The sequence below is a fragment of the Oncorhynchus clarkii genome, chromosome 4 (assembly GCF_045791955.1).
Source record: "Oncorhynchus clarkii lewisi isolate Uvic-CL-2024 chromosome 4, UVic_Ocla_1.0, whole genome shotgun sequence".
NCBI classification, from domain to species: Eukaryota; Metazoa; Chordata; class Actinopteri; order Salmoniformes; family Salmonidae; genus Oncorhynchus; species Oncorhynchus clarkii.
Window position 1 is genome coordinate 74291324 of NC_092150.1, and position 13802 is coordinate 74305125.

Consider the following 13802-nt stretch of genomic DNA (forward strand, 5'->3'; position numbering starts at 1 on the left):
TGTATGTAAACTTCTGACCCACTGGGAATGTGATGAAAGAAATAAAAGCTGAAATAAATCATTCTCTCTACTATTATTCTGACATTTCACATTCTTACAATAAAGTGGTAATCCTAACTGACCTAAAACAGGGAATGTTTACTAGGATTAAATGTCAGGAATTGTGAAAAACTGAGTTTAAATGTATTTGGCTAAGGTGTATGTAAACTTCCGACTTCAACTGTATATACTACCACTGGTGTGTGTCCAAATTTGACATTCTTGGTTCCAACCGCCGTGTCTTTGTGAGACGCAGAGTAGGTGAACGGATTATCTCCGCATGTGTGGTTCCCACCGTGAATCTTGGAGGAGGAGGTGTGATGGTGTGGGGGTGACACTGTTGGTAATTTATTCCGAATTCAAGGCACACTGAACCACAGCATTCTGCAGCAATACGCCATCCCATCTGGGTTGCGCTTAATGGGACTATCCTTTGTTTTTCAACAGGACAATGACCCAGCATCTCCAGGCTGCGTAAGGGTTATTTGACCAAGAAGGAGAGTGATGGAGTGCTGCATCAGATGACCTGGCCTCCACAATCACCCAACCTCAACCCAATTGAGATGGTTTGGGATGAGTTGGACCACAGTGAAGGAAAAGAAGGCAACAAGTGCTCAGCATATGTGGGAACTCCTTCAAGAAAAGCATTCCAGGTGAAGCTGGTTGAGAGAATGCCAAGAGTGTGCAAAGCTGTAATCAAGGCAAAGGGTGGCTACTTTGAAGAATCTAAAATATATTTAGATTTTTTAAACATGATTCCATATGTGTTATTTCAGAGCTTCACTATTATTCTACAATGTAAAAAATAACAAAAATAAAGAAAAACCCTTGAATGAGTAGGTGTGTCCAAACTTTTGACTGGTACTGTATATACACTACCATTCAAAAGTAAGTTTGTGGTCACTTAGAAATGTCCTTGTTTTTGAAAGAAAAGCACATTTTTTTTGTCCATTAAAATAACATCAAAATGATTGGAAATACAGTGTAGACATTGTTAATGACTATTGTAGCTGGAAACGGCAGAGTTTTTATGGAATATCCACATAGGCGTACAGAGGCCCATTATCAGCAACCATCACTATTGTGTTCCAATGGCACGTTGTGTTAGCTAATTTTAAAAAGGTTAATTGATCAATAGAAAACCCTTTTGCAATTATGTTAGCACAGTTGAAGACTGTTGTCTGAATAAAGAAGCAATAGAACGGGCCTTCTTTGACTAGTTGAGTATCTGGAGCATCAGCATTTGTGGGTTCGATTACAGGCTCAAAATGGCCAGAAACAAATACGTTTTTTCTGAAACTAGTCAGTCTATTCTTGTTCTGAGAAATTAAAGCTATTCCATGCGAGAAATTACCAAGAAACTGAAGATCTTGTACAATGCTTGCTATGTACTACTCCTTTCACAGAACAGTGCAAACTGGCTCTAACCAGAAGAGGAGTGGGAGGCCCCAGTGCACAACTGAGCAAGAGGACAAGTACATTAGGGTCTAGTTTTTATATATATATTTTTTACCTTTATTTAACTAGGCAAGTCAGTTAAGAACAAATTCTTATTTTCAATGATGGCCTAGGAACAGTGCCTGTTCAGGGGCAGAACGACAGCTCTTGTCAGCTCGGGGGTTTGAACTTGCAACCTTCTGGTTACTAGTCCAACACTCTAACCACTAGGCTACCCTGCCGCAGATACATCACAAGTCCTCACCTGTCAGCTTCATTAAATAGTACCCGCAAAACACGAGGCAACTCCGGGACGCTGGCCTTCTAGGAAGAGAAATGAAAGCCATATCTCTGTCCAGTGCCTGTGTTATTTTGCCCATCATAATCTTTTGTTTTCATTGGCCAGTCTGAGATATGGCTTTTAAGTGACAAAATCAACTTGATACCCTCGTAATTTTCATCTCCCAATCCCTGGCTTCCATTGGCTCTATATTGGCCATCAATTCACATTTAGAGGGGCCGTTTCTATAGCGATTTAAAGGGAAAGACTCAGAAATACACAATGAAAACAGGTTGTCTACGCGGAGGGTGGATAATGAAATTCAGTCTGTCAGCCTTCTAAATAAATCTATTCCGCAGATTTCATTTAGAAAAAGCCCATGTTTTCACTCATGAACCTGTAGCCAATGGTTAGCTGTCAGTTGATGTTCGAAGTTAGCGCCAATCTGCCATGAAGCAGCACCACAGAGTTCTATTGAGCAGTGACCACTTTTTGATCATCCCGGTGACGACATTCCATTCACTCTAAACATGCTCAATTCTCTGAGTATTCTCATGGTAGAGCCATGAGGTGTGGACTATTGCTTTTCTGACGCAATTCTCTATTGAATGGACATATTTGTATAAACCTTGAATGAATTAATCATTTTATGGGTGAACACACTACAATTTAAATGAAGTAAATGGATCCGTGGAGACAAACTGTGGAACAATCCTTTAACTGTCCGCTGATGTAACAGTATCGTAAATGGGTACTCTGAGGAAGGTTTCATCTATTGGACTCAGTTTCTACCAGAGTAATTATTCCGTTGTTCCATTAACAGTGTGACTGAGGTGTTGGTCTGAGGTGCCCTGTGGTGGGGGGTGCAGTGCAGTGAGTTGAGGTGCTGTTACCTTGACGAGGTTGAGGATGATGATGGGCGAGCCAAACCGCTGGAGCATCTGGTCAAAATGGAGGGCAGCTACATGGGCATAGGGGTCGGCCTGGTCCACTGAAACACAACAGAGAGAGGTCAGAGAGCAGCTACACTACCGTTCAAAAATGTGGGGTCACTTAGAAATGTCCTTGTTTTGAAAGAAAAGCTTTTTTTTTGTCCATTAAAATAACATAAAAATGATTGTAAATACAGTGTAGACATTGTTAATGTTGTAAATGACTATTGTACATGGAAACGGCAGATATTTTATGGGATATCTACATAGAGGCCCATTATTAGCAACCACGTTGTGTTAGCTAATCCAAGTGTATCATTTTAAAAGGCTAATTGATCATTAGAAAACCCTTTTGCAATTATTTTAGCACAGTTGGAAACTGTTGTCTGATTAAAAAAGCAATAAAACTGGCCTTCTTTAGACTAGTTGAGTATCTGGAGCATCAGCATTTGTGGGTTTGATTACAGGCTCAAAATGCCCAGAAACAAATAACTTTCTTCTGAAACTTGTCAGTCTATAATTGTTCTGAGAAATGAAGGCTATTCCATGTGAGAACTTGCCAAGAAACTGAAGATCTCATACAACACTGTGTACTACTCCCTTCACAAAACAGAGCAAACTGTCTCTAACCAGAATAGAAAGAGTGGGAGAAGAGAAAGAGGAGAAGCAGACGCCTCAAGTCTTCAACTAAATAATACCTGCAAAACACCAGTCTCAACGTCAACAGTGAAGAGGGGACTCCTGGATGCTGGCTTTCTAGGCAGGGTTGCAAAGAAAAAAAACATCTCAGACTGGCCAATAAAAATAAAATATTAAGATGGGCAAAAGTACACAGACACTGGACAGAGGAACTCTGGTTCACGGAGTCGCCTCTTCACTGTTGACGTTGAGACTGGTGTTTTGCAGGTATTATTTAGTTGAAGACTTGAGGCGTCTGTTTCTCAAACTAGACACTCTAATGTACTTGTCCTCTTGCTCAGTTGTGCATCGGGGCCTACCACTCTTTATATTCTGGTTAGAGCCAGTTTGTGCTGTTCTGTGAAGGGAATAGTACACAGCGTTGTATGAGATCTTCAGTTTCTTCGCAATTTCTCAAAATTTCAGAATAAAGTTAATTGTTTCTGACCATTTTGAGCCTGTAATTGAACCCACAAATGCTGATGCTCTAGATACTCAACTAGTCTAAAGAAGGACAGTTTAATTGCTTCTTCAATCAGAACAACAGTTTTCAGCTGTGCTAACATAATTGCAGAAGGGTTTTCTAGTGATCAATAAGCCTTTTAAAATGATAAACTTGGATTAGCTAACACACCGTGCCATTGGAACACAGGAGGGATGGTTGCTGATAATGGGCCGTTTCCATGTACAATAGTAATTTACAACATTAACAATGTATTTCTGATCAATTTGATGTTATTTTAAATGGACAAAGAAATTGCTTTTCTTTCAAAAACAAGGACATTTCCAAGTGACCCCAAACTTTTGAACGGTAGTGTACATGGGCGCACCGGTCGGCCTGGTCCACTGAGACACAACAGAGAGAGGTTAGAGGGCAGATACATGGGCGTAGGGGTCGGCCTGGTCCACAGACGCAACAGAGCGAGGTCAAAGGTTAGAGGGCAGATACATGGGCATAGGGCTTGACCTGGTCTACTGAGACACAACAGAGAGAGGTCAGAAGGCAGCTACATGGGCGTATAGGTAGGCCTGGTCTACTGAGGTGCAACAGAGAGAGGTTAGCTACATGGCCGTAGGGGTCACTTTAGCATCTAGTTCACTCAACTCTATTTTGACTGAGCGATGAGCAAACATTAAGGTTTAGGATGTTAGAAGGAAAGTGGGATACCTAGTCAGTTGTACAAGTGAAATGTGTCTTCCGCATTTATCCCAACCCCTCTGAATCAAAGCCATGCCACTGGCTGTATCATAAGGTAAGCAATAATGTTTGATATAATGATTCATAAGCATTTCATAAGACCAACCAAAAGGTAACCTAGAAACATTAAGGTGTCATGTCTTTGGCTATGCCGGATGAAGTGATATAACATGCTATTCTATAAAATCCTTTCTCCGTAATTAAAATGACCTGATTGAGCTAATCATATAAATGTAATTAAATAGAGAGTCAGGGAACCACAAAATAATATTTATAGAGCTGTTATCTTCCGAATAAACTCTTAAAGACCTAGTAATATTTTAGATCAATAGCAGTCAATATTAATCGTCACCTTAATTCAGTCTCATCTGAAAGTTGTAAATTCTTGGTTATCTTCACGAATCCTGGTTGAATCAGCAATACAAAATTGGGTTTAATTATTTATTTACTAAATACCTAACTAATCACACAGAATTACATATACACAGAATTAATTATACCTTGATTACGTCATAAAGGAAAACGTCCCTAGCGGGCGGAACAGATAGGACTGCTGGTTACACAAAAGAAAAGGGCTGGGTTTGAGTGAAAGAGCGGGAAGACTGAGAACCAAAGGAAGAAGCTGTGCTTTCATAAATACAGTATTTTATGCATTCTAAATTACCACCCATTTGGAAAAGGAAAATGCAATAAATATTTACTCTGAGCTGCGCTTCGGTAGGTTGGTGGTAGATGGAAGGCCGTGTTGCCAAACCGAGTCCTTTGGAGAATGTCTCTGGTGGTCAATTGGATACGTTGTAGTAACGTCATTGTGTGATAGACGGGATACTCGGTCTGTTCCTTCCTAACCCTCGTTAACTCAACGGCTAGGAGGTATCACTTATGTAGTGAATAAGAGTTCAAAGTTCATACCATTCGCAACCAAAGCTCACGCTGATGTTGGCTTCGTTCTGTAGTTATTATCTGATCCATTCTGACATCGGACCGTCATCCTCACATCCTCGGAACAGCAGGTTACATTTTTGTCAAGGGCTTATATAGTGGAGGGAGAAAAGGGGTGTGTTTCATAGTTTACAACCTATGTCTCTTCACGTGGGCGGGCCACTGAGTCGGGCCTAATTCACTCATGAAAACCCAATTCTCACATTTTAGAAGCTAAAATCACATGTCATCCCATCACGAATAATTTCATATTCAAACATTTAAATTGAACAACAATTCCATGTGAATCCAATAACTCTGATGTGAAGACTTTACACTGTAGAGTTTATGTCATTTTATCATTGATGAGAATGTCTCAGATGACAACCAAACTGACATCATATTCATTAAGTACCACTGCATATGTTCAATTACCGGATTACCAGAATATAGTTCATTTCCCCCCACCTTCTGATGTTCCCAGAATCTCTATGTTAACCAAGGGGTTTTCAAATGTAACATCAGTAGGGTAGAGAGAGGAAAAGGGGGGGGAAGAGGTATTTATGACTGTCATAAACCTACCCTCAGGCCAACGTCATGTCAAAGGTCATCTAACCTGCTGTTGGTTATACAGTAGAGTATTATTATACCGTAACTAACACGCATGCCCATTTTCTTTCTGCCCCTCTCTCCATAATTTTACCCATCCGTTCTATTCTTTCATTGTTATGACTTCATGTGGTGGTCACGCAGACCCCCACACCTGCAGACAATTCAGCCAACCAAATGAAGATCTGGGTCAGTCAAACATGTTTTCCCTTATGATCAGTCATGAGGGGAAATCACTCAGTTGTAAATGGTGATGTTGGGTAACCAGGGCGAGAAGAGGGGGGCTGACTGAAGCCATTTTATAAGGCCCTCATCCTCGTTCCCTCGTGGGTCGTCATGATTAGGACGAGGAAGTATGAAAAGACACGCTTCTCTTCAACCCTCCCTACAAAGCTATTCACCTACTTAAGCATGTCATAAAGTCAACAGGAGGCTTGTGTAACCGCAGTCTCATTTTTCAGGACCGGCTGGCTGGGTGGTGACTGACCACTTGATGTCCCACCAGGGTCTTCCTGATCGTCTACCTGTCCTAAATTCACTAATGGCTGATGATCCGACAGACATCGTTTTCGAACAAGAATTGACATGTAATTGGACATCTTTGTGTCTATGGGCTTCTATATCTGTGTGTGTGCCTGATGCCATATCGCTGAATTGATTTAATGGATTAGCTGAATGACGTTTGAGCGGGAGCTTCATGAAATGGATTTCCATGGCTGAACAGCTGCACACAAGCCTAAGATCCCCATGCACAATGCCAAGCGTTGGCTGGAGTGCTGTAACGCTCTTTGCCATTGGACTCTGGAGCAGTGGAAACACATTCTCTGTAGTGATGAATCACACTTCACCATCTGGCAGTCCAACGGACTAATCTGGGTTTGGCGGATGCCAGGAGAACACTACCTGACCCAATGCATAGTGATGTTATATCAGCAAAGGGGGGGACCAACTCCATATTAATGCCCATGATTTTGGAATGAGATGTTCGACGAGCAGGCGTCAACATACTTTTGGTTATGTAGTGTATATAGACAGATGGGAGAGGGAAGGTAAGGTCCCCATCACATAGATCTGGAGGACACACTAGCTCTCTCTGTACATTACATCTCTGCATTATGCATGTAAATGTCATCCTAGGATGGACTGAAAACCAAATGGAGGATGAGAGGAAAATATCCTTTCATATACAAATGCATGTGGGCGCGCGCATACACACATCTTGGGACAAGCTCTCAATCTCTTAAGTAAATATCATCCATGATGGACTGTAGGCCAAATGGGGTAAAAGAGGATATAATTTAATGCAGTCGAGTCCACACACACAAACTGCAGTCTCTCTCCACCTTTTCAATCTCTGAGACCATCTGATCCTCACACACTCCCTAGGATGTATCCTGCTGGAGTCATAATGAGAAACAGAGATGGATGAAAAGAGGAGAGAAAATCTCTGTTTGGCCAGAGTATAGTTTATAGTGTTACTACTACTGTAAGTGCTGTAGTAATGTGTATCTTATGGCATATTGGTGATAGGGGTATGTCCAGACAGAGACCAGTAGACCACATTATATTAATGATACTGTACAGTGTATACGATACCTAATGATGATAATATCTTACATCGTATAGGTGGTTTAGGCATCATGGTGGAGATGTCCTGGGACCAATAGAGGGGAACAGAACCCCTGACCTGAACGTACGAAGAGTAACTCCCTGCCGTGAATGACATCACCGACGCATCGTGGATGATCTGCTCAGTCTCCACCTCATTGGCTACGTCACCCTGCAGAGGACCAGATGAAAACAGGTGAGGGACAATATACAGAGAGAACCACATGGATCTACACACTCTTAGATGGCCCCATAGTTGTTTCTTTCATAGTTCAACAGTTTTGACCTGTAATTGACAGGAGTGGACCATATACTGGACCAGAAAGTCATCCCAAAATGAGCACACACACACACAAACCTTACGAATGTCAATCCTGGCCTAAACTAAGCCGCGCAGAGGGAATAATAGACACATAATTTGGCCTCAAAAACACAGCATACTGAACCCCTTTACCACCAAACTACACACACAAAAAGGAGATGCAGAGACACGGAGGTTACATTAACCTCACACCCCCTCCTTTGTGCCATGCTGCTATTATATAACACCGGGGGTGACTTTGCCCTGTTGTCGTGGCGACAAGATGAGGCAGGAGGTTACCTCGCAGTTGGCTCCTCTCTTGAGGAAGCGGGTGCCAGCAAATTTACTGGAGCGCCTGGCGATGAGGGTGACATGAACCGGACGACCGTAGATCAGGAGCTCTTCACACAGAGGTTAAGGTGGGACACACACAGATGTAACATAAAAAGGCAAAGTGTCATTGATTTCAAATAACAATTAGTAAATTACTGAAATGGTATTGTAATTCACTCGCCACGCAAAACACCTAGGATAAGAGAGATACTTCAAAGAGGGAGACAAGCTGGTGGTTTGGCACTTCCCAACTTACTGTTTCACTACTGGGCAGCTACTATTCAGAAGATTTTGGTCTGGTGTAATTCTCCAAGTACCAACTGGTGCTCAATAGAAGCACATTCTTTCCAATCATCCCTTCTCTTCTTTAATCTGTGCCCCACTATCCATGTGTCCTTCAGAGTACACTCCAAATAATATTGTGCTCTCTACTTTGAAGATCTGGAAAAAAAATGTCAGCATTTTAGACTTTCTGCCCCTTATCTTCTACTCCCTATTTGGAACAACCATCCATTTCTACCCTCCACACTTGACCAGGCTTTTATTTTTTGTGGCGTGAGAGAGGTTTGGTATGTTTTAACTATTTTTTTTTTATGTATATATTTTTTAGAAGGGACCTCTGCCAGTTTTAATGATCTTGTGGCTAAATGTAATCTGCCTCAATCTCTTCCGCTATTTCCAAGCTCGTAATTGAGTTAGTTCTAACTTTCCTACCTTCCTTAATCACCTCCTAACACGCTATTAGAAGGGATCCTGTCACTCCCGCAGATATGGGGACATCTCATATGATGATGTTATGCTCTCCTCTGAAAACCTCTCCCATCAACAAACTAAAGACTGACTGGAGAAGAGAACTTGACCTGACATAAGACTGGTCAGAGGAGGCACTTCTTCGGGTTAACATCTTCCTGTGCTCGGTTAAGTTTAAATCAGATCAAAGTGTTGCACAAAATTCATTACAAAAAACGATTCATTTTCCCTCAGAGACAAATGACACGATGTGCAATGTCTCCCGCTGATCAGTCACATGTTTTACTCATGCTCTAAGCAGTCAAGAGTTTTGTTCTTCCTTTTTAACTACTCTCTCTAAAGGTATTGATATTGACCTGCAGTCTTGTCCTTTGATAGCTATATTTGGACCTCCATTTGTGCTGTCTATTCTCAGATGTAACATTTGCTTCACTAGTGGCCCGCCAACAGATTTGGCTGAATTGGAAATCTCCCAAACCAACCACTGAGTTCTTATGTCTTTTCTTAATTTAGAGTGCATGTACTGCTAACTTTTTTTCTGAGATGGCCACCTTTAATTTCCTTTTCTTGACAAATTACACTCTATTGAGCAAGAACTTAGGACCAAAAGGGGGAGGGAAGGGATAGAAGAGGACTGGCCACCCCACATAGCCTGGTTCCTCTCTAGGTTTCTTCCTGGGTTTTGGCCTTTCTAGGGAGTTTTTCCTAGCCACCGTGCTTCTACACCTGCATTGCTTGCTGTTTGGGGTTTTAGGCTGGGTTTCTGTACAGCACTTTGAGATATCCACTGATGTACGAAGGGCTATATAAATACATTTGATTTGATTTGATAGTGTGTTGTAATTGTATTTTCATATGGAATGTTAGTTTGCTTGTTTCATTTTTTTGGGGGGGGGGGGGGGGCTTCTCCAATAAGAAAAGGGGGGAAAAGATATTGGTACTCATGTCAAGATTTGTAAAGTGTATACGTTTATATGTCTAATTCAAAAATGGGAGAAAAAGGATTTGTAATTCACTTCCTGAATTGAAATGGAATTGCCCCTGCCAATCACTGTTCCCCTCTCTCTACCCTTTCTCTCTCGCACTCTTTCTCTCTCGCACTAATTTACTAAGTCCCTCTCTTAACTCTGTTTTAATCTTTACCTCCATCACTTCCCCCATCTCTGTGCCTCTACCTTTCTTCACCCCTCCCCTCCCCTCAGTTTCCTTCTATGAATTCTTCTGCCTGGGTTTCTCTGGGAAAAGAACCGTGAGAGAAGGATGGCTTCCAGGAACCGTTGTCTAAACCCAGCGTCTGCAATGTGGCCCCCACTGCCCCTCTAACCAGCCAACCTGGTGAGACACACACACACACACACACACACACACACACACACTTACCCCTCATGCTATTCAGCGATATTTGCTGTAAACCAGTGGTCCTCAACTGGTTGTCTCGGGAACCAAATTGAACCAAATTTTCTCAGTCGCAACCCAATATTAGCGTCCCATTTTGTTGTTGTTGTTGCAAAAATACAATCTAGGAAACTATTGAGAATGCTATATTGATAGTAGATGTAGCAATTATATGATAAGGGAACAACATTCACACCTTTTTCCATGGTCAATAACTCTAATTTGCCAATATTATTGATGAAGAATGTTAATAAGCTGACTGATTTGAGACCACAAAATCAACCAGATCCACTAAATAGCCCTGCTAATAGCTCTAGATAAGAAAATATTGTGATTGAAAAAAATGTTTCAGAGATAAAACAAATAAAAAATGTAAGTAGGTTCATTATCAATTCCACACAACTTCTACATAGTTTTAGTTAAGTTCAGACTGAAGTGTTTTTGTTTCTCTATCCATTTCCTCTTTCATCACTGGGATACTGGGGAGTTCACGAATCTCATGACTGTGGAGGAGGTCATTCATTATTACTTGCATATATAAAAAGCCAAGAACAACTTCAGTCAAGCAGAAGAGTCATTAGCTAAAACCTTTCATGGCTAAGAGGTGCAATGAATGGTTATAATGTCTTAATGTCTGCCTATAAGATCTGCACTGACGGATAGTTAAACTGGGTTCTCAAAATGAGGGACACAATTAATCAGATGTAGTTATTCTCAAGCACTTCTACCCAAGCATCCACACTCAAATATGCATCAACATAACCAAACCATGCATCAATATAACCAAAGTAGGCATACATTTTGTTTCAAGTGTGTTTTTCTTCGGCTTAGTGGACACACTAGCTGTGCTTTCCTAGTCTAAACAAAAATAACCTGTCTAGCTAACCTAATATTTGTTTTCTTTTCCACCTCATATACCAGATGGGCAAAGCATGCAAAAGCTCCACTGTTTTCATACCTGATAAGCATTGCTTAATATTTTTATATAGACCATAATATAAACACAAATCGCTTAATGCAGCTTAGCAGACTGGCGAGCATCTGTCTCATTAGGTATTCCATGTGCCCCCCAAACAAAAAAAAACTAAAAAAATGGTATTCCATGTGTTGTGGAACAAGAGGCAGGCACACACTTTCCAGTGAGCAGCATGCCAGACACATGATGGGGAGTGGAGGAGGCGGGGCGAGGGAAAAGAACACAAGAGGAATAAAGTTGTCTTCTAAAGGCTAACTGTCAAAAGACAGACGGACAGAAAGATGGAGGTCCGCAAACAACGTGTCCACCGACAATGACAATGGTAAAAGACTGATAATATATTGAATGCATTAACAAAATGTTCCATTGGAGATGATAAATTATGGTAATTAAGGTTAAAGGTACTACTGGTAATACAGGTGTGCCATCCCCGCAGCCTCAGCAATGATTAGTCCACTGAGGCAGGCGTGAGTCAGACAGGTGTCTCGTGTGCCATAAAATATTTAAATAAAATGTATTTATTTATAAATATATATGCGACTGCTCGGTAAAAAAATAAAGAATACTCGGTCAACCAGCCTATCGAACAAACATTAGACCTGTTGATTAAATGGGGTCAGCCCTAGTGCATACCAACATCTGGAACATGGCAAAAGCACCAAGTCACTGACACAAGCACATATGCAGCACCTGACTACTAAACTGAACACTCTACTTTGCAGGTCGTAACCAGGCAGGAGGAAAAGGATACTGGACTGGCCACAGAAGCCATGAATGATGTACATGAGCCAATCAGGATGCACCGTGTCCTTGACGCGCTCCAGGAGCTTGCCGTTCCACACGTACTTGGCGTACGGTTCACTCTGGAGGCCGTGGAACACTGCAACGGAACCATTACATAGGAACACAAAACAGCTTACGTGGATGGACAGGATCAAGGAGGGGATGGTTTACCACCGATACAGTAGATTAGAACATGGAAACTGTATTGAGAGACAGATGAGCTGAATAAAGACTTTGGTTTTGGGCTAGTAGTGATGTCCTGATCAACATTTTAGCTGGTGAATGGCTTTATGAGTTGTGAGGATCTTTTTCTATTTGGGACCACTGACTGACTTAACGGGTTGAAAGATCAAGAAAACATTTCACATAAAAAGGAATGGTATGTTACACTTGGTTATCAAATGGAAAGAAATGTGTTCAATAGAGTGTATTCACATGTTTTAAAACTGGATGAACTGGAGTTTAGGGAGAGTGTGAGAGGGCAGGAGCTGTCTGACCTTGTGTGGGCAGGCCCTCGTCCTCAAAGATGTCGAAGCTGTCCTGCTGTCTGCTGCTCCGTGTGTGCACCTCCTCCACTGTGCCCGGGTCACACGGGCTATGCAGCAGCGTCAGGTTGTACTGTAGGGAGTGGCTCAGGTCATAGCTGTAGCTGGGAGGGGTCAAAGTTCATAGGTGAAGAGGTCAACGAGGAAGAAGAACAACACTTCAATAATCAAAATGATCAATGAGATGGATGAATGGAGTGATGCGTAAAAAGAATAATGATAGAAGAATGACCGAAAACAAAACATTTTGTTTTACACCTGACAGTACGTCTATTTTTTGTATATATTTTTTATTGGCGATATACAATGTTTTTTTCCTTGAGGATATAAAAAAAAGTAGGGTCCCAAATGTATCTTCACCTGTCACTAGAGAGAAAAATGACCAGCTTGACAACAAGTCTGAGTGAGAACTGATAGGTCATCTGTGGAGCGAGTCGTGAATACACTATGTCAATACTGACCCTTTCAGTACAGGTTAACCTTTAGTACAGCTACTGATACAGTGGGCTTTAGATGGTAGGTGCTGAAGGGCATGATTCCAAGAGGAGTTAAGGGGAGTTGAGGTCTCTGTGTGTCTCTGTGTGTCACTCTGGCTTAATGACGAAAAACTGACAGACAGACAGACACTTCAGAAAGGAGTCCAAACAGTACTTTAATGATACATAACTATTGGTGGAAGTGATGTCATCTCTTATGTGTTTTTTTAAGTGAATTCAATTAAAGAAAATAAAATCTAATTTAATGGGTGGATGGAAATAAACGATAACCATTTGTTTTAATGAGATGTACACTGAGATAAAAACATTAGGAACACCTTCCTAATATTGAGTTGCACACCCTTTGTCCTCAGAACAGCCTCAAATCGTCAGGGCATGGACACTGCAAGGTGTCGAAACCTTTCCACAGGGATGCTGGCCCATGTAGACTCCAATGCTTCCCACAGTTAGGTCAAGTTGTCTGGATGTCCTTTGGGTGGGTGGACCATTCTTGACACAAACAGGAAACTGTTGAGTGTGA

The 13802-nt window shown here is 41.5% G+C and overlaps 1 protein-coding gene across 1 annotated transcript in view; it reads right to left on the bottom strand.

The window, feature by feature from the left end:
- LOC139407269 (FIG4 phosphoinositide 5-phosphatase a) overlaps nt 1-13802 on the bottom strand; it is a 101508-nt gene that overhangs the window by 65636 nt on the left and 22070 nt on the right. Inside the window, exons 7-11 of the mRNA XM_071150900.1 lie at nt 12738-12889; nt 12209-12337; nt 8304-8404; nt 7712-7874; nt 2650-2747 (exon numbers count right to left, since the gene is read on the bottom strand). Of these exons, the coding sequence (XP_071007001.1) occupies nt 2650-2747; nt 7712-7874; nt 8304-8404; nt 12209-12337; nt 12738-12889 (643 nt within the window). The remainder of the gene's footprint in view (nt 1-2649; nt 2748-7711; nt 7875-8303; nt 8405-12208; nt 12338-12737; nt 12890-13802) is intronic.